The sequence below is a fragment of the Aulonocara sp. 'chitande type north' Nkhata Bay genome, linkage group LG5 (genome assembly GCF_057382095.1).
Source record: "Aulonocara sp. 'chitande type north' Nkhata Bay isolate Kocher_YH1m ecotype deep benthic linkage group LG5, A_spYH_male_GT1.1, whole genome shotgun sequence".
In the NCBI taxonomy this organism is placed as follows: domain Eukaryota; kingdom Metazoa; phylum Chordata; class Actinopteri; order Cichliformes; family Cichlidae; genus Aulonocara; species Aulonocara sp. 'chitande type north' Nkhata Bay.
Genome location: NC_141348.1, coordinates 9,552,865 through 9,580,399, shown reverse-complemented (window position 1 = coordinate 9,580,399; position 27,535 = coordinate 9,552,865). Strand labels below are relative to the sequence as shown.

The following is a 27,535-nucleotide window of genomic DNA, read 5'->3' as shown; positions in this document are numbered from 1 at the left end:
TCAACACACCTTCTCTGCACTGGAGACTTTGTAACACTAACGAGCCACATGACAACAGGAAGGGAAATTGAGCACAGTTTGGACCTTTTCACTTAAGGTTGTATTCACTTTTGTTGCCAGCAGTTTAGACATTAATGGATGTGTGTTGAGTTATTTAGAGGTGACAGCAAATTTACACTGTTGTACAGGCTGTACACTGTATCAAAGTGTCATATCTTCAGTGTTATAGAACAAAATATTTACAAAAATGTGAGGAGTGTACTGACGTTTGTGAGATGCTGTATATACATATACAGGGAGTGCAGAATTATTAGGCAAATGAGTATTTTGTCCACATCATCCTCTTCATGCATGTTGTCTTACTCCAAGCTGTATAGACTTGAAAGCCTACTACCAATTAAGCATATTAGGTGATGTGCATCTCTGTAATGAGAAGGGGTGTGGTCTAATGACATCAACACCCTATATCAGGTGTACATAATTATTAGGCAACGTCCTTTCCTTTGGCAAAATGGGTCAAAAGAAGGACTTGACAGGCTCAGAAAAGTCAAAAATAGTGAGCTATCTTGCAGAGGGATGCAGCAGTCTCAAAATTGCAAAGCTTCTGAAGCGTGATCATCGAACAATCAAGCGTTTCATTCAAAATAGTCAACAGGGTCGCAAGAAGCGTGTGGAAAAACCAAGGCGCAAAATAACTGCCCATGAACTGAGAAAAGTCAAGCGTGCAGCTGCCAAGATGCCACTTGCCACCAGTTTGGCCATATTTCAGAGCTGCAACATCACTGGCGTGCCCAAAAGCACAAGGTGTGCAATACTCAGAGACATGGCCAAGGTAAGAAAGGCTGAAAGACGACCACCACTGAACAAGACACACAAGCTGAAACGTCAAGACTGGGCCAAGAAATATCTCAAGACTGGTTTTTCTAAGGTTTTATGGACTGATGAAATGAGAGTGAGTCTTGATGGGCCAGATGGATGGGCCCGTGGCTGGATTGGTAAAGGGCAGAGAGCTCCAGTCCGACTCAGACGCCAGCAAGGTGGAGGTGGAGTACTGGTTTGGGCTGGTATCATCAAAGATGAGCTTGTGGTCATCTTTCGGGTTGAGGATGGAGTCAAGCTCAACTCCCAGTCCTACTGCCAGTTTCTGGAAGACACCTTCTTCAAGCAGTGGTACAGGAAGAAGTCTGCATCCTTCAAGAAAAACATGATTTTCATGCAGGACAATGCTCCATCACACGCGTCCAAGTACTCCACAGCGTGGCTGCAAGAAAGGGTATAAAAGAAGAAAAACTAATGACATGGCCTCCTTGTTCACCTGATCTGAACCCCATTGAGAACCTGTGGTCCATCATCAAATGTGAGATTTACAAGGAGGGAAAACAGTACACCTCTCTGAACAGTGTCTGGGAGGCTGTGGTTGCTGCTGCACGCAATGTTGATGGTGAACAGATCAAAACACTGACAGAATCCATGGATGGCAGGCTTTTGAGTGTCCTTGCAAAGAAAGGTGGCTATATTGGTCGCTGATTTGTTTTTGTTTTGTTTTTGAATGTCAGAAATGTATATTTGTGAATGTGGAGATGTTATATTGGTTTCACTGGTAAAAATAAATAATTGAAATGGGTATATATTTGTTTTTTGTTAAGTTGCCTAATAATTATGCACAGTAATAGTCACCTGCACACACAGATATCCCCCTAAAATAGCTAAAACTAAAAACAAACTAAAAACTACTTCCAAAAACATTCAGCTTTGATATTAATGAGTTTTTTGGGTTCATTGAGAACATGGTTGTTGTTCAATAATAAAATTATTCCTCAAAAATACAACTTGCATAATAATTCTGCACTCCCTGTATATGTATGCACGCCTGTGTGTGTAAAAAACATCAGTAACATTAACCATCTTAGCCAAGTTAGCTTGAAAGGTAATTAACTCTAACAAGGTTTTTCATGAACATTTCCAACAAACCACAAGATATGTATTAAGTCGTATTTGTCAGAAAGCTCACTTGAAGTCTGAGTACAATGTCAGTGATTTATGCTGTGCTGTAATTTAAGTAGACACCAGAAAGATGAATATATCGAGTGTTCAGGTCGTATATTTGCTTATTATTGAAAGAAGTCGTTTTTGATAGATTGTGCGCAGTGTTATTTCAGTCAGTTGTCATTCACAGCCATTCACAGTGAGTGAGAGGATGGGTGGCATTGACATTCATCAGTTTCCTGGACAGCTGTAGAAAAGAAAAAGAATCTGAGAGCACCGAGGAACGAGAAGCTGTCAGATGAGAGAAGTAGACTATATAGTAGTGAAAGAGATGAGTCAGTGTTTCCTGATTTAATAATCATTGTCATTCAGGTCAGAAATAGAGAATAATCCATTCCTGAACATCATGAAGAAAAACACCACTTGTTTACTGATATTCTTTTATGCTCAGCGTGGTGGAGTGCTTGAGTAATGAGAGAAGGAGAGAGAAAACCATGAAGCTGCTGACAGGGCAGAGAGAGTAGGTGACACAAGTGAGAGCGAGAAAAGCAGCGAATATTGAAGGTTAAGATTATATAAAGGCAAAAAAGAGAAAAGCGAATAGAGCAATGCAATACAATGGAGAGATATGTCTGAATAAACATGAATAAATAAATAAATTCAACCTATTTGTAATTTAAAGCTGAATGACATGAAACTATGAAAAACAAACCTCTGGAGTCCACATCTAAAAAAAATGCTGGTGACTGCTTGCCTACCAAAATATCTCCTTTGGTAGTTCATGCAGCAACAGACATCTCTAGGATCATAAAACCATTCACACACACACACACAGACACACACACACACACACACACACACACACACACGCTGAGTCACAAGGTAAAACAATATTATGCTTTCACATCTGGTAAAAACTGGAAATACAGGGCTTTAAATGAAGGCCCCACATTCTTCCTATTAGCAGTTTGAAATCAGAGATAAAGGACAAAAAAGTTAAAAAGCACAAGAAATGAAATCCATCACACTATCGGGGTAGCTTTAATTTCATGGATATTACCATCTGTTGCAGACAAAAGGCAGTGTGGTACGGCAATTAGACGAAAGGAAGCTGAGGCTGAAAAGCTGGTGTGCCATATATTATTGTTACAAAATAATCTCCGGGATAACTCTGACGACAAATCCATTTCTTAACCTCAGCATGTTAAAACACTCAGGGTGTTAGAACACTCGTGGATTTCACTTCAGGTCATACTCACATTATTAGTGAGCGTCACAATTTTACCTTCCCAACAAAGGCAACAAACAAAATTTGAGTTTGTTACTCGGGGCGCTCATTAAATTGTCATGTAGAGGCAGCAGTGGGTTTGGAGAGTCCTTCATGAAAGCAATAAGAAAGGAAGATTGGTATCAACAGCAAAATGAAGGAATATGAAGCAGTCTCATTTCCATATACTGCATTAAAGAAATGAGGTGATGTTGAAACCATTACTATTTATATCACTTCTCTATCATGGCAAAAAAAGTCATATACCAGAAACTGAGCAAGGAAAGGGAAATTCTAGCATAGTACATTCAAAAGAGTTGCCAAGTACCATAGCAGAGCAATGAGAACAACATAGCAGCGCTACAATGGCATGGTCAGGAGCCATGCACAGGAAGGGCCACTGAGGCACAGTGACTGTTCTCATAAATGAGTAAGTAAACAGGCTAATTGGTCATTTTAAATTCCCCGAAGGTGTGAAATGTGAGTGTGAATGGTTGTCTGTGTCCATGTGTTGGCCCTGCGACACACTGGCAACCTGTCCACCCTGAGACTGCTGTGGCCCCACAGCAATCTGGTTTGTTACATATTAAATAAAATAAAAAATCATATCAGAAGTGGTTCGAGAATGCTGCTGGTGGCTGACATGGAATTCTGCTGTAAAAACTGATTGGATGGCTGCATAGTTTCAATGAATTTACAGTTTGATCATTTCAATGATACATGTCACACTTACATACATATATATTAGGGGTGCAACGATACTCGTATCGATATTGAACCGTTCGATACAGTGCTTTCGGTTCGGTACGAACAATACTAAATTTTAATTTATTTTATCAACTTTTCTTCTGAAGATGCTGTCTGTGTTATGCGCACAGTGGATCTGCCTTCGACTACTCCGCCTAGGCTGCACTGTCGAGCGCAGATCCACTAAGCACAGCGCAAGCTAGCAAGACAGAAGCTAAGCTCGTTGCAACATGGCAAATTGAACCTCCCCCACCCTCATTCAGATCTGGCGTTTGGAATTATTTTGGTTTTCATGTGACGTATGACCCTGAAGGTAAGCGAGTCATGGACTAAAGTAAAACAGTATGTTGGATGTGCCACGCAATGCTCAATTACATGGGTGGGAACTACTGCGTTAGCGCAGTTTGCTCGTTAACGTGTTGGCCGTCCAGCCCCACGCACGGGGCGATCCGCTGTAGCTCGTTAACGGAGATTCGCCGTGTTGTGGCATTAACGTCATTTCAGATTAACGCTGACAGCACTAGTGGGAACACAACAAATCTGACTGCACATTTACTCCGACAGCATCCTAGTGCAAAGACAAGTGGAAGCAGACAAAAACAACAAGCACGCATGCTACAAACTTTACCCGAGTCATTTAGACAGCCGTTAGCACAGGATTCTCCTTATGGGGACCTGATATGTTTAATATGCTGCTGAGAATATAGCCCAGAAGAAGCGTATAGTATAGCTTTTATTTTGGAAAGAGACATTTCTCTGTAATAAACTCTCTTTTCCAAAGATGAGTGATTCCTCGATCAGATAGATTTATTATTTTATCCGTTTGTTGTTTCAGCACCATTCAATTTAAAAACTGTACGTTTGAGTTAAAATATATATTTATAATTTTAATAAATGACAAATTAAAAAAGCATGAACATTTTTTTGTATTGAAAAAATGTCGAACCGTGACACCAAAGTATCGAACCGAACCGAACCGAACCGTGAATTTTGTGTATCGTTGCACCCCTAATATATACATATTTTTAGATATTCATATAGATTTTACTTTGATAAAAATCTTCAGCCTTTTTTCTAACATTACTCCTCGATACCTTAATTTCGTGTTAAGACAGTCTCTTCCTAAGATCACTTAGAAGGATGCTTAGCCAGCAACATGTATACAGAGGGCATTTTGCTTCTTTTCCAAACACTGATTTGAAGTTAATTTGAAGTGTGAATCCATCAAAACAAGGTGTTAGTAGTTATAGCAGCATTACAGTACAATAGTAGTAACACAGCTTTATATACAATGCATAAGTCAAATATAAGCACAGGAGCAGAATAGATGTTTGTGTTTTGCCAGGAGATGTAAATGTAAAGTAAAAGTACACTATAACTACTTAAAACTTAAGTTTACGCAGTAACGAAACCTATGGAAACACAAGCAATCTGTGGGAGCCAAGATTCTGACTGGGTTGTAGGTATGCAAACACTTAATGTCATTGGAAAATCGATTGATAACTTTTATGCCATGTGTTTGTTTTTCCACAGACTTCTGGTTAATATTCTGTCTCTCTCCAATAAAATGAGACTACTACAAAAATTAAGACTCTTTTCTTTGGAAGTGAATTTGTAATTCAGCAGAGGATCAAATAATTTTCTCCCCCTACTGTATCTGTGGGCAATTTAGCAAACTTCCAAAAAAAGAGATTTTTCTTCTCTGTTAGATAATGGTTAAAAATGACTACTCGAGTAAGTGCAGAGGTGTATTTCTTTGGTTTCTTTCTGAAAGAGAGTCCATGGGACTCACAAAGAATTCATTATGTGGGTTTTATGAGTATTTTCCACAAGCTGCACTCCTCTGCCAGAAGTTAGGGTTTTCCCCGCTGCCAAATCCGACCTTGAGTTCTGGATACACACCATATTTTCTCTCACTCTGTCCAATGTCTTGGTTTAGCTATTGTCATAGCTATCCTGAAGCCTGCTATTAAAATGAATATCAATGGCACAGTCATAAAGAAATAAATAAAATGACACTATTAACAGTTAACCTTCTGCAGCAATTCTGACCCTTCAATTTTCTAAGGTGACATGGGAATACATGGGGTATGCTAATGTCCTTTAACTTTCTTGGACTGCCATCAGGCAAATTAGAAGAACGTGTCTTCAATTGTTTATTGATCTATGTATTTTTGATCTCCTTGATGTGGCACAGCATGAGCTGGTATCAGTTATAATTAGCTCCGGACCTCTCGATCTGCATCTCAGATTTCTTATTCAGTTCAAACTGATCTCTCTTTGGATTGTTTGGTGGCAACTTCTTCATCTCTGACAGTTGGTGAGTGGATAGAGCTGTGTTGGGAGAAATAAAATGTCAAATCATTTGCCAACAAAACTAGCCAATTAGATTCATGAAAATGAGCATCGGCAAAATGCTTTGATGAGATTATCAGGCTACTGGCACATTGTCTAGGGTTGCGGGTAGTTTGTTTTAGGTCATTTGCAAATGCAAAAAATGTAAAAATAAAATAGTTTGTCAAAATGCATTCAGGAAATTTCCCTGCAATTGTAATATACCCTAGTTTTCCAGTCGTTTCCTCACATGGGTTGCCAGTGACATGATTGATTTTAAGAGATTAACACAGTGCTAGTTATTGGATAACTCACAAAAATAAATAAATATCAATATTTAAAATCATCCACTAACTGGAAGGTTGGAAGATTAGTGATAACTGGATGCTCCAGTCTCTGTGCCAAAGTATGCTTGGGCCAGCTACTGAACCTGAAGTTGCTCACAGTTGCAGTTCAGATAGAAAGCAGCTGAATGAGGCATGTTAAAAAGTGCTTTAAGCGCTCAACTAGAGTAGAAAAGCATTATATAAGAATCAGTACATGACTCTAACCCTAACACTTTGCTATTAAAATAGTATATAAAAAATGTATTTTTGGTGGCGCAGTGATTAGCACTGTAGCAACCCCCCCCCCCCCCCCCCCAAAAAAAAACAAACAAACAAACCAACAACTCTATTCTCAAAAGTTTCAACAATCAGGAAACAAAGAACGACTCCATAAGATTTTGAGTTTTGAGCTAGCGTTGGGGGTTGTCACCAGGGATGACACGGTGGAAATGCAACACTTGTGTGACACTTCTCCTTGAGAAAAGATCTATCCCTCCAAATCCAAGAGGACCTGGTTGCAGCCACTGTGAAGCTCCACAGTAGGCAGAAACACGTTACCTCCACAGTATGGTTAGGATTCCATGTTGGGTTTTTGGCCTTTTTATGACTTTATTTGAAAGGGTACAGTGAACACATGGGTCGGATTCGAACCGGCCGCTCTCAGCCATGCAGCAATATTGGGCATCTATATGAATGACTCTGTCCCAGCCTTTATGATCCACTTGACAGTTTCCACTGAATCTATGCAGGTCACGTGTTTCCACCTGCTGTCGAGGTCACGTGTTTCTGCTTACTGTGGAGCTCCACAGTGGCTGCAGCCAGACCCTTCTCTCCAAATCTAGTAAAACAAACAAAACATTTTCTCATGTCCGACTCCTTTGAGACTAATATAAAATACAAAGCTCAGATTAAAAGAAAAGAGTGAAAAGCTCTTGTTTGGGGAGTAAATATTTGCATTCCAGCTGCTAGATCTGAAAAATAATCATCAAATATATTCATTACTTTCACTCCACTGCAAATTTAATAACAGAGACAACAGACACTGCAGCTTTACTATCATCCATCTGCTGTTAAAATTTTGAATGTACAGCCTGAACACCTTCACTCCCACCTCTGTTCCACTCTGCTGCATAGTTAAAACCTAGCTCATATAGCTTCTAAGAGTGGAGTGGCAGGTCTATTGGTAATTTGCTAACCTCTGTGGTCAATGGACAAAAAGTAATTTTCCTGTCAGCGGAGTGAATCTGAACCACCACTTTGGAGTCATCAGTATGGTGTCCTACTGTTTCATCAAAACGCCACTGCAGCTAACGCAGCCACAGGCAGGATCTTGCAATAAGACACTGCTGACAGTTTTTAAGTCCCACAGTGGAGACGTGAAGTGGAACAGTACAGCTGACAGTCATCTCTCAGGAGCTGGTGATGATTTCTGTAAGCCACCACACACAAAGACCCCCTGTTCCCCTCAATATCCCACACTGTCTTCTGCTAAAGTGGGGCTACTGCTTACAGCTGAGGTAATTCCATTTTCCTGGAATGAGGTTCTGTTAGTGCACTGAAGGCTGTTACAAAGCTTCAATATCCTTCCCAAGCATAAGCTCATGAGAGTTTATGCTTGACCTGATAAAGAGAGAGGCTTTACTCTGTCAACAATTCAGTCCTGTAAGTCTTTGCCTTTTTATAGGCTGATGAAATCCTTTTCCACTTTCACCATACCTGCAGCTTCACAGAACTGTGATATCAGAAACATGTCTGGCTGGCCAACTGCGTAATGTATCAAGCCTATTCCAAACTTTAATGTATTCAGAATGGGGCCAGTAACATATAAAAACATAACCCATGAGCTGTGACTGTATGCTTCATCAGGTGTTAGCAATCCTTTCCAACAGAAGTGAGAATGCTTCCCTGCTCCAGCACAATATCTAATACTATAAAGTTTAAAGATTTTCATTATAACTCTCATGTACAGTATTAGAGGCTCTAACAGGCTCTCCTCCACACAGTCCTCATTTAGAAAGTGCTTCACAAACCCCAACATTACAGCTAACATGAGGATTTTCCTGTCAGTGCAGCTAGCCAAACTACTAAGAACCACTTAGTGAAAGTGGGCAGCATATCCACGGTTTGGACATAAAACTCATGGTATATCAGCCAGGGCCAGCACAAAAGTGACCCCCTGAGACTGATTCTCCTGAATTAGTGGTTCTGTTTATAGCTAGCTAACATAAACTAATGTAAGTCTATTGATGACAACCATCCAACCAACCTGGTGACAAAACATTCCTTACTGACAGAAGATGACATTGAACATGTTTTTAAAACCTTAACTTTAAGCACTTATTTCTTAAATTCAGCTTCACAGTTATATGTGTCACTAGAGGTCCAGTGGAGTCACACAACACTTGTCAAAGTAGCCATGCTCATAATTTTAAGCCCTACGAGTATCCAGTTGAGTTATTTAAGAATAATCCTACACAGCTGTTATTAAGAGGGGAAAAAACTATACACAGTCTTCTGTAGCAGGTTATAAACATGATTCTTAATATTGTTAATTTAAACATTTTAACATTGCTATTGGAGCCAGTCTCAAGTGCAACTGCAGATTTTAACACTTATTTTAACACTTTTTCAGCAGAGGTCATCACTTGAATCAAAATAAATTGGACAGACGTAAGGAAAAAACACCTCCCTAATTAGCTTAAGTTGGTACAGTCCATATAGCTGTGTTTCATCACAGAAACTTTACTTCAAGAGGGTAAACAAGCACACAGCAGCTGGTGAAAGACAATCACAAGTCCTCTAATTTTTAATCAATGTGATGTTGTCAGCCTATAACCACAGAAAAAAGCCAATAACACAAGTAGTGTGTTATTTATGTTGGCCTCAAATGTCATATGAAGCATAACCTAAATTAGCAGTATATTAACGCCCATAACCCATTTTATTCTCTAAGCAGTCTAAGTGCAAAGACAAACTCTAAGCCTGTCTAAGCAAAATCTAGTGTCATTCCTTTAATGCATTTACCTATAAATTCCTTAATTTCTACGTTGATGCAGAGCGATTTACAGATGGTCCTGCAACAACCACATTAAACAAAATTCTTTCTTAGGTTTTTGAGCAAAGGGCTGAGGGCTGATGTTGAATACAGACTTTAAGAATCATTCTTATATTTTCTAAAATATTTTGCTCTTGCTGATGCAGCAAACTGACGGTGCTTCTGAAAAGGATGTGATTCTGAGATCACTATTCTCATTTTCCACCACATTACCACAAAACCCAAAATAGAACACAAACACACAAAACCAATTTCAAGGTCAGGAAATGTCCAAACAGTCAGAGTGGTTCTTTTGCAGTGGTTCTCAGAATGCAACTGATAATCGGATGCAGTGAGTCCCGTGTTGCCTGCTGCACTGTTTGTGCATTTGGACGTCCAAGGTGCTGTTTGGAGCAAACCTACTTCTATGTCAGCCTTTTTTTTTCTCCTGTCTCAGAAACTATTACATCTGCAATGCTTCAAACTTGGCACATGTATTGCAGGACAGACAAATAAGTGTAGTGTTCAATTTGATGTAATTTAAATGAGTGGTTCTCATATTTCAGTTAAAGGTTTTACCAGTGTTTCCCCTAAAGTGACTGCTGGCTGGTCAACCCTGTGTGTAGGGTAAAGGACCTAACCTTACCCTAACCATGAAAAATGAATGTCTAACCCTAAATCTAACCATAACCTAACTGTAACCCTGTCACTAAAGCCACATTTCGAGTCTCAAAAATGCCTTCAAACTTGTGGGGACCAGGATTTTGTTAAAAATAAACAGCATACTTCAGTGGCAACAGAGTAACAGAGTACTTTTCACTCATCGTGTTCATATTTATATAGTGCATGTCATGCTGTAGTTTCTGTTTTCTCCCGTTTGTTGGCCATTGTTTCTCTATGCTTCTCTTCACTTTGGCCTCACGTTTCAACAGTTTGTACTGCCAGAAAATTATCAGGAAATTTTGAGTTTTTTCACACCGTTTTCCTTCTTTCGTTCTTTTTTTCCCCGCAGTGCTCCCAAGTTATTTACTCTGCAGATGCCAACAATCATCTCGGGGTATTGAAAATTAAATTAAAAAGTACAAAGTAAATAGCAGTCTCATACTGTAACAGTGACCCAGTAAACACTGCTGCTTACGTCCATTGTAGTCACTAGGGCTGGGCGATATGGCCTAAAATCCATATCGCGATATAATTTGAAGCACGTGCGGTAACGATATATATATATATATATATATATATATATATATATATATATGTATATATATATATATATATATATATATATACATATATATATATATATATATATGTATATATATATATATATATATGTATATATATATATATATATATATATATATATATATATATGTATATATATATATATATATATATATATATATCACGATATATTCTTTTCTTCTGTATAACGTATTTTCCACACTATAAGGCACACTTAAAGTCCTTTAATTTTCTCAAAAATCGAGAGTGTTCTGGTTGTGCTTACTGACCTCGAACCGATTTCTGCGTGCAGAAATCTGTTAAAAAATGTTTTAGTACAACTTTGGTAAGCCGCACTGCTTGATGGATTGTCAGAGCATTACGGCTGTCGTAGTGAGGAGCTTCGCGGAGTAATCTGGGTCCAAAACTCCGTCCCTTCAGGTCCCAAAGTGAAACGAACACTAAGAGTTAAAAACGGCCTAAATTCTTTCATCTTTAATAAAATCGTCAGCGTTGCTGCTTTACCAGGTGTAACGATTAAGTTTAACATCCAGGCATCCATGAAAACAGAATTTATTAAGTTAACAGGAAGTTAGCTCGCTAGTTTCCACCTAAACATGACATACCATGTTCTGACTGAGAGATTTTTGAAACTAATTAAAACGTTTTTGGTTTTCCCCTTATTTCAAAAGTGCTTCATCTCTTTGCTATGACTGTCGCCCGGCATAATTTGCAGATGATAATGGTTGTAGCCGCTGTGATGCTTTTGACCAAAACAGGCGCAGCTTGATGACATCATCAACATGCGCTATCACGATAGAGCGGTATAGTCAAAATCTCTATCGTTGGCCAAATTTATATCGTTTATATCGCCCACCCCTAGTAGTCACAGTAGCTCTATTAAATCAGACAAATGGTATGTATATGTATATATGTACACACAATAATAGGGGGATAGGGTTTACGAAAAACAAACTATATGCAATTAAAGATTTCAGCGGTACTATAGTACAATAGTAACTGGCTGATGCGTTGACAAACTGGTGCATCTACAACTTTCCATTTATATCCCAGGTAACTCCAGTTCTATCTGCCATCAGAACTACAGGCACATATTACAGAGTCACAGCCCCATCCAGCCGGAGCATCTATAGCTGTGATGAAAGTGTTGTGCTGCCCTGTGATTAACTTGGAACGTTGTCTGATTCCTCCGTCTCTTAGGGACAGGCCTTCAATTCATCCCCACACAGACACGCTGCTTTCTTTCAGGACACTGTGGAGTTCCAGAAGCACCGAGAGCTATTACCATCACTAGCAGTATGCCAGTTAATAATGAGTTGTCTTGGGGAAAAAACATTGGTGTTTTTGCAGGCTGAAAGGGATTTGGACATGCAGTTCTCAGTGTTCATTGTAAAGACTTTACATTTGGCACAAGCACATAGATGAGCTGAGAATGACAGATGATCGTACTAATGACCAGAGATGGGCAGTAGCGTTACTGTAATCTGATGACTTTTTTCAAGTAACGAGTAAAGTAAGTGATTACTATTGCAAAAAAGGTAATTAGATTACTGTTACTTTCCCATAAGCACACTGCGTTACTGAAACCGTGATTTTTTTGTGAGAGTGTCTCATGACAATGACGTAAGCGAGTGCAACGTTCGTGGCAACAGCTGTGTGCAGATCAACAATAGGTAATATATAATATAATATATCGAGTGCTGGAGAGAGTATGACCATGCAGCGTTTAAAGCGTGGAAGTACTGACCTTACTTTGAGTTTGATTCCATAAAAAGTGACAAAAACAGTGTCCGCTGTTCACTGCGTGGTAAGAAAAAAACCCCTAAACCTCCGAGCAAGCACCGAGTATGCTGCAACGATAGTGTAAAATTCACAGAGAAACTGCCTTCCACTGACATAACGGCTGCAACAGACCTGTACCAGGGCAAACCTCCGCCTGCCCCACTCCTGATAAACAGGTGAAAATAGAGCAACAAGACCGCTGAGTCTTTGATTTTACTTATTTTCTGCTGTGTTTTACTTGCATCTATTTGAAAGAGTGAGTGCATATAATTTAATGTTTGCTTGATGCATAAAGCTAAAAGATTAAAACTAATGAAACAAGTTTTAAATAGAGACTTTTTCATTTGATTACATTTTATATGATGGATTATGCAGAAAAGGTAGAATTGGGATGAAAGATCTATTGCTTTATCACCTATTTAGGGTGTAAATCATGTTTTTAAAAGTAACTAAGTAACTAATTACTTTTGTATATAAGTCATCAGTAAAGTAATGGGATTACTTTTTGGGAAGTAATCAGTAATTACTTTCTGATTACTTTTTTCAAGTAACTTGACCAACACTGCTAATGACACACCCCAGTCCATTTTGGCCTGTCTAGAACACCTACATGTAAAACCTTAACAGATTATTTAAAAACATAACCATGAGCTGGGGTTACCTTGTGGATGCTAAGAAGTTACAATCATTGTACTGTTTATGTTGAAACTACGTTATCCAAATCAACATCTAACATCAGCTGAAAGCAGAGCCTTGTCATTGATATTTTTATAGCTAGGCACATCCTATGATGAAAATCTTACCAGCATAATATTAGCTAGGATTTTAGAATGAGATGGTCAGTCATATACAGCCGTTCATGTGTGTGAACCTAATATATTCCAGCCAGGACAGCTGCAGTCAAAGGAACACTCACATAGCCACAGAAACAGCATGAAAGAAGGAGCTGGGGTGGAGGTGGTTTACAAAGCATTTTGCAGATATGCAGTAACTGCAGCCATGCTAAAGCAGCCTAAAGAGCATGAAGGGAATCAGCTGAAGTGGACTGGCATTAAAATCAGTGAATCTGTTAGGACTAGCGTAACTTGAGTTGATATCTATCTAGTTTATACAATTCTCCTCTTAAACCAGTCAGAGTTTGCAAAGTCCTTGATACGAAACGTAAATGTGTTTTTTTAAGTACAAAACAAAACAGTCCTGGAGGAATAAATCTATCGATGGAAAAGAAGAATCAGAGAGAAAACACAGCAGGGAGCACTATGATATCACTGCTTCCCCGAGGATAGCAGTATAGTTATATGGGTAGGGTAGTGCTGATAAGTGAGAGTGCACAGCAGCAGACGTCTAGAAGGGCATAAGAAAAGAATGACAGCGTATGTACAGCGAGCCGGGCACCACATACCTGACGCGTCTCGGACTTTCACTTTCAGATCTGCAAATGACAAAAATATCAATCAGGAAAAACAATGAACTAAAAGTGGAATAGCGACATACTCAAAAAATAAAAGAAAAAATGGTTGCATTTGTTTTGCAGCTTGCAAAGACTGATAATAGCAACTTCATCTGAAGCCAAAAACCAAGATAATGCACTTCTGACCAGGTCAAAATGAACAATGAAAGTTCATAAAGGGAAAGCAGCCATATTTGGCTGGATTTCTGTATCATACATATCTGAAGGCAGTTCAGTGAAACATTATGGTGTCAATTAAAAAAGTAAAACTGCCTTCTTTGCTTTTTCCAGACCAGCAGGTCTAGGACAGTTAAATCCCACAGGCCAGAAAAACAAGAACACCAACCATATCTTCTACATCCAGTCTGATTTTGTAGCTTTGCTTAATACTTATTTACAAGCAGCGTAAATTATGCATGAGGTTTACTTTAGCTGTACCTCAGCACTGTCAAAATATTCTTCTGATACCTCAGAGCTGCTTTAGCCTAGATCAAACCACAAACATTGCAGGGAACTTGTTTTTCCTTGGTTCAACATTTTACTCTAATCATAGTCTGGCTCAGAGGATTTTTATGTGAAATTAATAAGAGCTGGCAGATGCCTTTTTCTGCATTTTTGTCTCAGTGCAGCTGATGGTCAGAAATGGGCACGTAAACTAAAGCTTAAAGCACGCAGGAAATTACAAGCAAAATGACCTAAATTATAAAGGAACATGACATATTTGGTTTTTTGACCTTGGCCAGATGTGTGGGTAGGCATGTGTGTAATGACAGATGCCAGCATGACTTTTGCTCCCCACAGATTCCAAAGGATGTCATGTCAGAGCCTGTGGTCACATAAAGGGACAGATCCTTTCAAAGACAGAGGAGGAAAATTCCATCGTTAAAAAGGCCCTGAAAGGATGAGGGTGTCATTAACGTCCATCAGCCTCACTCTGGAAAATGATAGGGACTCTTCTATTTCACCGCTTTTGGACCAGTTGAGGGAGCATAAGACCAGCCAGACGTATGTGGCTTGAAGGACTCCTTCATTATACGCAGGTTGTCTTTCTCAGCACATCTTGCTAATAGGGCTCTTGTCTTCTTCACTCTCCCTTCAGTAGAAAAACTGTCAGCCTTTTTGGCTCCTGGTGCTCAATACTCAGCTAATGAGTGTGATCTGTATTGAATTCCACTGTAGTGAATTCCACTCTATAGAGATAGGTGAAACAAATGCTGGCAGAGGTGGTAGTGCTTTGACACCTTCATCCATGCCATGTTTTTCCCCGAGACAAAGTCACTGAAGCGTAGCAAATCCTTTACTAATGGCATAATGGTACGCTGCCTGTACAAAGCTGCTTTGATGAGACACTTCTGAACTTTAGATGTTCTACTTTGTCACTACTGTTTTCAGATGACATGGAGAGCGAGTGCAGCAAGGGGAGTGTCGGAAGGAGGCTGGGAGTGGGGACGATAGGAGGGGAACAGAAAGAACAAAGTAAGCAAGAACTGATGATGTGCCCAAAGGAAATCATGATCTGTCAGTGTGAGACCAACAAAAAGATTCACCTGTCCTCTGTCAAAAGCAAAATCAACGGCAAATTGTAAACAAGGCAACTGCAGCAGGGAGACCTCCGACTGCAAGTGTGGGTCCCCTGTTTGCTGTGGGGAAACGTGACACTCCCCCTTAAACTAACTGGTAACTGGCAAGGATGAGATAGAAGAAGGCAGATAAAACCCACTTAATGATCTCATCTAAGGATGCCAGATAGCCAAGCTTTTCTTAGAATTTGCATCCAATACCAGACAGAAGAGCAGGCTTTCATGTCTTCCAAACTGCTCTTCGTTCAGAGCCTTTTATCTTAGCCTAATTTAACAATTGTGAGTTGTTGGTGTGCGGAGAAACAATTTTGCATTCAGTGTTCTCATAAAAGCCTTAATTTTTATGCATTTATTAATACTAGGAATAAAATACATGGGGTTTATAAATGGGTATTATTTTGGCCAAATCTTCATTTTACAGTTTATAGCTTTACATTTTCATATTTGTAGCCTTTTCTCTCTTTGTTTGTTTCTTCACTTTTTCTCAGTGCAATTATATTTAAATCCAGTTCCCCATCTCTCTGCCTCTCTGTGGACCTGGCCTGTACCATTGCACTTACAACCCTCTCCTTTCACATAATTGCATGACCGTAGTCTGTCTTTGCTTGTGATTTGCCACATGTTGTGCCCATCAAAATAAAGTCCTGGCCCTGCCTGCATGGACTGAGAACGAGTGACTGAAGATTCTGCTCTTCCATCTCATTCACTACAAAGAATCAGCTCTCCGATTTGGCTCATTCACAAATGGCACATAGCTGTTAAATGTAACATCATTAGCCAAATTCAAAACACATATAGTTAGGTTCATGTGAAGGACTTGGAAGTAAGGACCCAGAATGCAGACAGAGAGGACGGTGGAGTTGATCAAAAGGCGAGTCCTTCATTTGATTTTTGTCCAATATACAAAATCAAACGGAAAAAAAACAAGTCCAAGAGAAGAGCAACTAAAAACTGTGGCTAGGACACACTAGGACACAGAGAACCTGAACTCAAACAGGGACTGAAACAGTAACTTAACAGTGTGAAGTTAACAGTATGCTCTGACAACAGCAGGAAGGAAGAAAGCACTATACATACAGGGAGTGCAGAATCATTAGGCGAGTTGTATTTTTGAGGAATAATTTTATTATTGAACAACAACCATGTTCTCAATGAACCCAAAAAACTCATTAATATCAAAGCTGAATGTTTTTGGAAGTAGTTTTTAGTTTTAGCTATTTTAGGGGGATATCTGTGTGTGCAGGTGACTATTACTGTGCATAATTATTAGGCAACTTAACAAAAAACAAATATATACCCATTTCAATTATTTATTTTTACCAGTGAAACCAATATAACATCTCCACATTCACAAATAAACATTTCTGACATTCAAAAACAAAACAAAAACTAATCAGCGACCAATATAGCCACCTTTCTTTGCAAGGACACTCAAAAGCCTGCCATCCATGGATTCTGTCAGTGTTTTGATCTGTTCACCATCAACATTGCGTGCAGCAGCAACCACAGCCTCCCAGACACTGTTCAGAGAGGTGTACTGTTTTCCCTCCTTGTAAATCTCACATTTGATGATGGACCACAGGTTCTCAATGGGGTTCAGATCAGGTGAACAAGGAGGCCATGTCATTAGTTTTTCTTCTTTTATACCCTTTCTTGCCAGCCACGCTGTGGAGTACTTGGACGCGTGTGATGGAGCATTGTCCTGCATGAAAATCATGTTTTTCTTTAAGGATGCAGACTTCTTCCTGTACCACTGCTTGAAGAAGGTGTCTTCCAGAAACTGGCAGTAGGACTGGGAGTTGAGCTTGACTCCATCCTCAACCCGAAAAGGCCCCACAAGCTCATCTTTGATGATACCAGCCCAAACCAGTACTCCACCTCCACCTTGCTGGCGTCTGAGTCGGACTGGAGCTCTCTGCCCTTTACCAATCCAGCCACGGGCCCATCCATCTGGCCCATCAAGACTCACTCTCATTTCATCAGTCCATAAAACCTTAGAAAAACCAGTCTTGAGATATTTCTTGGCCCAGTCTTGACGTTTCAGCTTGTGTGTCTTGTTCAGTGGTGGTCGTCTTTCAGCCTTTCTTACCTTGGCCATGTCTCTGAGTATTGCACACCTTGTGCTTTTGGGCACTCCAGTGATGTTGCAGCTCTGAAATATGGTCAAACTGGTGGCAAGTGGCATCTTGGCAGCTGCACGCTTGACTTTTCTCAGTTCATGGGCAGTTATTTTGCGCCTTGGTTTTTCCACACGCTTCTTGCGACCCTGTTGACTATTTTGAATGAAACGCTTGATTGTTCGATGATCACGCTTCAGAAGCTTTGCAATTTTGAGACTGCTGCATCCCTCTGCAAGATATCTCACTATTTTTGACTTTTCTGAGCCTGTCAAGTCCTTCTTTTGACCCATTTTGCCAAAGGAAAGGACGTTGCCTAATAATTATGCACACCTGATATAGGGTGTTGATGTCATTAGACCACACCCCTTCTCATTACAGAGATGCACATCACCTAATATGCTTAATTGGTAGTAGGCTTTCCAGCCTATACAGCTAGGAGTAAGACAACATGCATGAAGACGATGATGTGGACAAAATACTCATTTGCCTAATAATTCTGCACTCCCTGTACACAGAGGGGAGATCGGAACAGAGAGGAAACATCTGGGAACAAAACAAGACACAGGTGACAAAAATCTAACTGCTGAGACAGAGACAAGCAACGCTGAACACACACAAGGTTAGAAAATAAAACAGGAAACCAGGACTAAGACCCATGAATCTAACACAACACTATAAACCAGGCCTGGACCAAAAGTAAATAAACACAATGACAAGGCCAACTACACTTAGAAACTAGGAGAGAGGTGACATAAAAGGGAACTAACATCGTTTCATTAAGAACTAAGAATTAGAAACATAAATAACAAAAACTCAAGAGACACTCTGAAATAAAACCAAATTTAAAAGACCAAATACTAAAGGACTGCTTCACAAATCCAAAATAAAATGTGAACCAACCAAATCTCAAAACCTAATGTCATCGACCCACGGACCCTGATAATGATTGACAGCATTTGCTACTTTGTTAACATAATAACTGCTGTTATGAACAAACAGCATACTACTCTATTGTTGAGGTAACTGTGCTTGATATTTAAAGGTTTAACAAACATCCACAGCAGACCAGCCTTAGAGAGCCAGTTTAGTTGAGACAAAGTTATCAGTTTATTCCTCAAACACAGTTAATACTAACAAGGGGGGAAATGCATACTCATAAGATATATCAGATAATGTGAATAGTATGGTGCTAATGGTCCAGTCAGGTAGGACTAACTTATTGCACAGATGATGTATATTTTGTAAGTAAATAAATAAATAAAATAAAACAGTTTTTGCTACACTGTAAAATTGTCACTAACCTATGAGCAAATTACTAAGCTGCAGTCTTCACAACGGTGAAGATACCACAGGTAGTGCCACACTGGCTACTTCCATATTTTATATATGACATATGGTGGTAGATTTAATCAACCATGGGGACACTTTGCTATGATTGATTATTGTTATGTCTATATTAACAAAACCCTCGCCTGGCCTTATATTAAAGGTAACAAAATGAAGACAAGGACAAGAGCCTTGAAAACAAGCGTTGCCGAGCTGAAATATTTGTAAAACAATGCTGGTGGTTACAACTTTTTAAATGTGGAAAAGCTACTTTCCTCTTCAGTAATTACAGTAATTTAGAGTTTCGGGCTGTTGGCTCTGATATCCACTTTGACAAAGCAAGCACTATGATATCGTCACTTTCAGAGATTGTTAAGCTTTTTTTCAGTTCCCCATCAGCAGAAAGTGACTTTGAAAAAAACATTAAACATGCAATTTAGCCACATACACAAGTAAAATATGAGCAACAGAACCAATGATAGCCACTAGGTGGAATAATCAGTGACAGGAGTTCTTCTGTTTTATCCAATCTAGCACCAACTATTTAAAAATCAACCAGATGATAAGTGGAAATAGGCTCAGTTCCATGCCTTATGGTTCATTTGCTCGTTTTTGACCACAGTGAGATCCCCAACAGATCCATCTCAGCTTCTCACTTTCTATGTTTATAACCTCAAAATATACTGAGCCTGCTTCTCCTGTAATCAACACTGTGTCAAAAACACCAGCATTCCTGCTGTATCCTCCTTCTAGATTGATGGGTCCTAATTGCATGACCCTCTTTGTTCAAACAAAATAAAAGGAGCATAAAAAGGGCAGCTGGTAGAGTGCATAAAAGCACAGGATGTGACAGAAAACATGCACAACGCCTGACTAATTGAAAGGAAAAAGAGGCATGGTGCCAAAGCAGATGGTTTTTAATAGAAGCACATTAAGAAGTCTGATAAGGAGTATTTACACACTGGGTTTATGGTACCTGCTAATCATCTTTTTAACTTGGGTCTAGCTGTTTGAATTGTATGATGTGGCTGAGCAGCATACAAGAAACAAAAAGTTAAGATCAGTGTAGCACTGAACCACCACGAACAAAACCTCATTCAGGGAATTTGTATTAACTGTTTACCTGCTTGCTCATTAAACAATGTGATTATGTAATGAGCCAACCACATGGTAGCAAATTAAGACATTTAGGCATGAAAACATGGTAAAGATGACCTACTGAAGTTCAGATTGAGCATGAGAATGGAGAAAAAAACCATTTAATTGACTGTGAACATGGCATGGTGTCAAACAGGCTGGTATTTCAGCAGCCGCTGATCTGCTGGGATTTTCCCACACAAGTTTATGGAGAATCACAAAACAGGAAATATCCAATGACTGTATAAATAGGTAGCCTTTCCTTTATTCATTAGGAGTCGTGCTTTTGGCCAGCTCACAATGTTTCGTATTTATAAGTTTTATAAAACTTTAATGGCTCCGCAGAAAACAGGTTTTAAATGAGCAAAGACTTTAGCTATTAGCTATCTGATGATAAAGCCACCCAAAATGTTGAAAATAATCCCTCAGTTTCAGTGATTACAATAAAAATGCTTTAAAAAAATGGAGACCTCATAAAACACGGCCTCGTTAAAGTCTCCGAAATAATGTGCCCGAAAAAAAGTGCAGGACTTCAACAATGTCAGCATGTCCAGAAATCCAGTTGTGCGACGCATTGAAGACTCGTCAGCCAACATTAAACCGCACAGCTGCTATTTTTTTTTTTTTTTGCGGGAGTGGACGAGAGCCCGAGTACTTTAGGTGAGTAAAAAATATATTCCACAGTACCCGTGTGTTAATAAGCATGCATGTGCAGGTACACATGCTTCAAATATCAATAATGCGCTTCAATGCCACCACTACCCTGCTTTTGCGCACCACTTTCTTATATGCGTTTTTCTTGTTAACACACAGAGTACACACCTCTGTGCACAGCACACAAAGTCAGCTGATCTCAGCTGATGTTTTTTCTCTGTGCTGTAAATTTTCTGTCTAAGAAGAGGCTGCTGTTCTGAGAAGCTAAAGCTTTTTCTGAATAAATCAATAAAGATCCATTTATGGAAAGCTGTGATGAAGGCAGTTTTGTCTTTAATTATATTCAACAATATAACATATTTGACCACTTTTAAGTGACTTTTCTAACTTTAATACACTAAAGTTAAGGTCATATACCTAACTTCTGGTAAGTGCCCCAGCCGCTCCTATATTTTTATGTATGTGGCCCTCAGTGAAAAAGTTTGGACACCCCTGCTGTAGGGAAACCTCCTGCTCTAGGCTCAAGTACCTTACCTGCTCAAGTCTGCCCACCCTGTTGTCTCATCCCACTCCACAGCAAAAAGTGCTAGTAGTATTTAAACAAAGCAATAATGTGCAAATAGGAAACTAAAACTGCCTTCTGTCTATAAATATCGCTTCAAATGAAATCAAAACGGATTTATTTTAAATCCAAAATAACAAGTTTCCCAGTTTAAAGATGATTCTGTTCAAGAATTCACGATCGCCGTAGACATGCTCTGGAGTGAGGCTTGCTCTTATCTGTTAGATGATGTTCGCAGGTATCAATGCAACGCACTAACTTAACTCACTAAAACTGATCCATTCAGTGCTGACGTCACAGCTCTGCGCTGCCGGCGTTTTTAAATGCCCGTGCACTGCAACAGTGCCGTGCATTAAACTTTGTTTTCTGTTAAATGCTTTCACACTTTTTAAAATCTCAGCTTACATTTTCTTCCCTCCTCCTGTTTTAGCGCTACGCTCTTCTTCCTTAGTATTGAGAGCTGTCTTGGCAGGCGACATAGGCAATACTGCCCCCATATAAGTGCGCATGCGCCAACCAGCGTGCAGCCTGTTACAGTCGCTCCTGCTTTTCTCTTAGTTTAGCTCTTTTTTCTTACGTATTCTTTTTTTTTCTGACTTGTATTTTCCTCCGTTTTCTATCTCTTACTCAATCATGTGGATTGAGAGAGTTTTTGTTCTTCTGGTGGCCGTGGAACTGTTACTTTTATCATGGAACGGGACCGCGGCACATCTCCTACACGCACGGACTGTTTACTCCAGAGATCAGCTGATCGCCCTGATGCCGGCCGGCTCGCTGGCCAGGCCCGCAGAAGTGCCCGCAGAAGTACCAGCTGAAATTTGGAGGAAAACACATCGGGGATGCAGAGGTCAAGGACAGAAGAGAAGAAAAAAGGTGACGGTGAGACAGCGGAGGCTCGAAGCGAGGAGGAGGTTTAAACCGTGTCTGCCGTCTATCGTGATGGGAAATGTGCGATCGTTGGCAAGTAAAATCGACGAGCTCTCAGCACTGGTACGGAGTCAGAGGGAATACCGAGAGTGTAGCCTGATGTGTTTCACCGAATCATGGCTGCACCAGGTCATTCCCGATGAGAATGCTTCCGTGGAAGGCTTCCACACTGTTCGGGCGGACGGGGACAGCATCGCTAGCGGTAAGCGTAAAGGAGGTGGGCTTGCTGTTTTAGTTAACAACCGGTGGTGTAACCCTGCCAACATAACAATCAAAGAAAGGATTTGTTGCCCGGACACTGAACTGTGTGCTGTTGGACTCAGGCCGTATTATTTACCCAGGGAATTCTCTCACGTCATCTTGGTGGCTGTTTATGTTCCCCCCTCTGCTAACCCCACAGCTGCATGTGACACTATCCACTCTGCCATAGCTCGGCTACAGACTCAGCACCCGAGTGCCTTTATTGTGATCTCGGGTGACTTCAACCATGTATCACTGGACAATACACTACCAACATTCAAACAATATGTGGACTGTCCCACCAGGGGAGAGAAAACTTTAGACTTACTGTATGCTAACGTCAAGGATGCATACAGCTCCTCCTCCCTCCCCCCACTTGGTAGGTCAGATCATAACCTGATTCACCTCACCCCCCGCTATGTGCCAATTGTGAGGAGGGAACCTGTGACCACCAGGACTGTTAGGAGGTGGTCAGAGGAGGCAATAGCGGAACTACAGGGCTGTTTCGAGGTGACCGACTGGGAAACACTCTGTGAGCCTCACGCCGAGGACATCAATGGGCTTACTGAGTGTATCACAGGCTACATAACTTTCTGCACCGACTCCATTGTTCCAGCTCAGACTGTTCATTGTTACCCAAATAACAAGCCGTGGGTGACTAAGGACATCAAAGCCCTCCTCAACAACAAGAAGAGGGCTTTCAGAGGGGGCAACAAAGAGGAGGTGAGGAAGGTCCAGGTGTTACTAAAGGACAAGATCAGAGAGGCTAAGGACAATTACAGGAGGAAGCTGGAGTGGAAACTCCAGCAGAACAGCATGAGAGAGGTGTGGAGGGGCATGAAGACCATCACTGGATTCAGGCCAACCAACAGCAGGGGAGCTGAGGGAGGTGAGAATAGAGCCGACGAGTTGAATCTGTTTTTCAATAGATTCGACACCACAGTGTCTGCTCCCACCCCCACAACCTCACCTGCAGTCAGCCTGGAATCCAGAGCCACACCACTGTGCCAGCCTCTCTCTTCACATGTTGCCTCCTGTGAGATTCCTGACACCCCTCCCCCACCCATCACCTTCACTCAATACCAGGTTGAGATGCAAATGAGGAGACTTCACTCAGGCAAGTCTGCTGGACCAGACGGAGTGAGTCCCCTTGTCCTCAAGGCCTGTGCCCCCCAGCTGTGTGGAGTCTTTCATAAACTGTTTATGCTGAGTCTGAGTCTGCAGAGGGTCCCGGTGATGTGGAAGACATCATGCCTCGTCCCTGTACCAAAGACGCCTCGTCCCAGTGGCCCCCAGGATTACAGGCCCGTGGCACTGACCTCCCACATCATGAAGACCCTGGAAAGGCTCATCCTGGACCAGCTGCGACCCATAGTAAGACCACATCTGGATCCCCTTCAGTTCGCTTATCAGCCTCGTCTCGGAACAGAGGACGCCATCATCTACCTGCTCAATCGTGTCTACACCCATCTGGACCAGCCGGCGAGCACTGTGAGGGTCATGTTTTTTGACTTTTCCAGTGCTTTCAACACCATCAGGCCGACCCTCCTGGGTGATAAGTTAGCAGCGATGCAGGTGGATGCTTCTCTGGTGTCCTGGATTGTTGATTACCTGACAGGAAGACCACAATATGTACGTCTCCCACAGTGTGTGTCTGACAAGGTGATTAGCAACACAGGGGCACCACAGGGGACTGTCCTCTCCCCCTTCCTCTTCACCCTCTACACCACAGACTTCAGCCACTGCACAGAGACCTGCCATCTTCAGAAGTTTTCTGATGACTCTGCGGTGGTTGGATGCATCAGCAGGGATGATGAGACAGAGTACCGGGCTGTGGTCGACTCCTTTGTCACGTGGTGTGAGCAGAATCATCTGCAGCTCAACGTGGCAAAGACCAAGGAACTGATCGTGGACTTCAGGAAGACCAGGAAACACTTGACCCCTGTTTCAATCCAGGGGGTCAGTGTTGACATTGTGGAGGACTATAAATACCTTGGAGTACACATTGACAATAAACTGGACTGGGCTAAAAACACCACAGCACTTTACAGGAAGGGCCAGAGTCGTCTCTATTTTTTGAGGCGACTGAGGTCCTTCAACATCTGCCAGAAAATGCTGAGGATTTTCTATGAGTCTGTGGTGGCCAGTGCGATCCTCTATGCTGTTGCATGCTGGGGGAGCAGGCTGAGGGTCGCAGATGCCAACAGACTTAATAAACTAATCCGTAAGGCCAGCAATGTTGTGGGGATGGAGCTGGACTCCCTCAAGGTGGTGTCGGAGAGGCGGATGCTGTCCAAGATAAAGACAATGTTGGATAACACCTCCCACCCACTCCATGACATGTTGGTCAGTCACAGGAGCACGTTCAGTGAGAGACTGAGATTACCGAAAAGCACCACTGAACGACACAGGAAATCATTCCTGCCTGTGGCCATCTCCCTGTACAACGCATCCACTTAACACACTGTTTGCTGCTACAACTACACATGTTTCTTTTCCAAATATTTATTTATAAGTGACTTATGTATGTATGTATGTATATATATGTATATATTGTACTATTCTTAGTTAGCGTATTGTCTGTCTTGTCTTAATGTTGGTTTAAAATGGAGCACTGTAACAAAAAATAATTTCCCCCAGGGATCAATAAAGTATTCTGATTCTGATTCTGATTCTGATAGTTTGATGTAGTGTATTGCAGTTCCAACAACACATTTACGTGTTATTAGTATACATCGCATCGACCAATTTTTGTAGTCGACATCATCGATTATGTCAACAAATCATTTAAACAGCCCCAGAAACAGGTAGGTTTACCAACATTACATCAGTACTTTTACTAAACAAATCACTGATGTTGGAAAAACTGCATTATTCATGAACAACTGGCAAAATAAGACAAGTTACAATTTCTTTTTAATTATGATTATAACATAGTTACAACCAAGAACTGGCCACCACAAGAACTAAATGTTTCACCTCTATTTGACTAATGTCCATTAAAAAAAAGATTTACGCAGAGCAACAAAAATATTGCTGAGGTCATTGTTAGAATACTTTTCCCTCTTCCACTGGCACACACAAATCAATACATCCGGTCCTAATGAGGTGAAAAAAACATCCTGATGAGGAAGAACTGTCTAAATAAAAAAGCTGCTGCACCAGTATATTATGGGAACTGCTCCTCCCTAACAATCAACTTTGCTCCAGCAGCTGTCAGTCCAATCACAGCAAGGATTAGGATAATTAACATTTTCTACCCACAGAGTTTTCTAATCAAGTATAAAGTTTGAATAGTCACAGATGAATGGTGCTGCAGGGAATTGTGCGTCACACATGTTCAAGCTTCCCCACAGCACCTTCACCTTCCATCTGGAAATATATTGCATCTGAGTGAAAATTACCTATATTCAGTTCTCTGCTGATTTCAAGTAAAATCTAAAAAATAAAATAAAATAAAATAATTCAAGACCTGATTCTGAGCCAAGCTATCAAAGTCACACTCAAATGTGGAGATTTCCCATATTTACTAAGGGAATGGCAGGAATCCTACATTGTAATGTGGGCAAATGTAATCCAGGCATCTTGTAATGAACTGGCAGGGGGCCACAGCCAAGCCAATTAAATGATATGAGCCTGGCAATAAGTGCTTTTTATTTCATGACCCCAAGAAAACTGCTGCAACTAAATTTCATCATCTCACAACTAGTGCAGTTGTAGGAAAACCTTCATGCCTTCACACCAAAAAAATAGATTACTCCTCTCATTACAACTTTCAACTGGCACTTTCAAAGATTTTGTACGGGCTAAGGTGTAAGAACTAAAGTGCCTTTCCAAATTTCAATTGCTATCTCAGGTTCCTGTGCCCTCAAAGCTGGACCTGGGATAATACAATTTAGCTTTGAAAAGTGTGAAAAGCTAATAAATGTGATTTCTCCCATATTTCATTTCTTTTAAAGCGCTGCAGCCTTCTTGCTGGAAGTCCCCTTGTGTTGACAAAGCCTCATGCCAAGTTTTCTTTTTTTATGTTGTGTCAGTTGGATCCTTGTATAAGCAAACAGGCTAATGGAATTAACCTTTCCACATGCCGGGCACTACATCACGGCCAAGAAAGACAAGCAGTGCAGGGAGGGGAGCACAGGCAGACTGTCAGCATCAGCCCTGGGAAACCAGGATGGATGACCCCAAAGTTAACCTGCAGACCCACAACATACTGCATTTCTAAAAGCATGAAGTCAACTTGGAGTAGATTTAAATCTGAAATGCATTTGATAACAGTTTTAAACAAAATATGATGAAATTTGATTATTATTATTTATTAATATCAGTTTTTGTAATGACTTGATCCAAATAGTCATCATGCTAATAATTAAATAAGAAAAAAAGGTTTCCAAAATAAAATAGTTTAAGTACTTTTAAAATCTTGGATGAAATCTAGCTGTGCCTCTAAAAGTTTCATAAAATGTTTGTGCCAGCAAATAGTAATTATTCACATTCTTGGCATGTGGAGTTCTGGGCTTCCAAACATGCACTTGTGTTTTGGAACAAACACTAGCTGGTGTTTTGAAGCTAACTTAATGGTATTAACTGCAGCCAGCCTTTCAAGAGATAGGAAATAAAGGCTGAGAAGCCTCTGTGCCAGCGATAAAGCAGGGTTATTATTCAATTGTTGCAGACAGTGGGATATTACTTCCTTACAAAGATGTCAGAACTGTCCTCTAATTAGCAACTTCACAATGTCAGTTTGGAAACTGTGATGCTAGTTTGGCTAAGCTGTCCAACCTCTTCTAAAGCTAAACTGGCTTCAAGTAACTACAG

At 40.6% G+C, this 27,535-nt stretch overlaps 1 protein-coding gene across 4 annotated transcripts in view; it reads right to left on the bottom strand.

The window, feature by feature from the left end:
• The window catches only part of iqsec1b (IQ motif and Sec7 domain ArfGEF 1b), a 250,951-nt gene that overhangs the window by 165,786 nt on the left and 57,630 nt on the right, over nucleotides 1-27,535 (bottom strand). For 2 of the 4 annotated variants that reach the window (XM_086291209.1, XM_086291210.1), the window contains exon 2: nucleotides 14,124-14,153. The exons of the other annotated variants lie outside the window; for them this stretch is intronic. In XM_086291209.1, coding sequence (XP_086147335.1) covers nucleotides 14,124-14,153 — 30 coding nt within the window. The remainder of the gene's footprint in view (nucleotides 1-14,123; nucleotides 14,154-27,535) is intronic. 4 annotated transcript variants of the gene reach the window in all.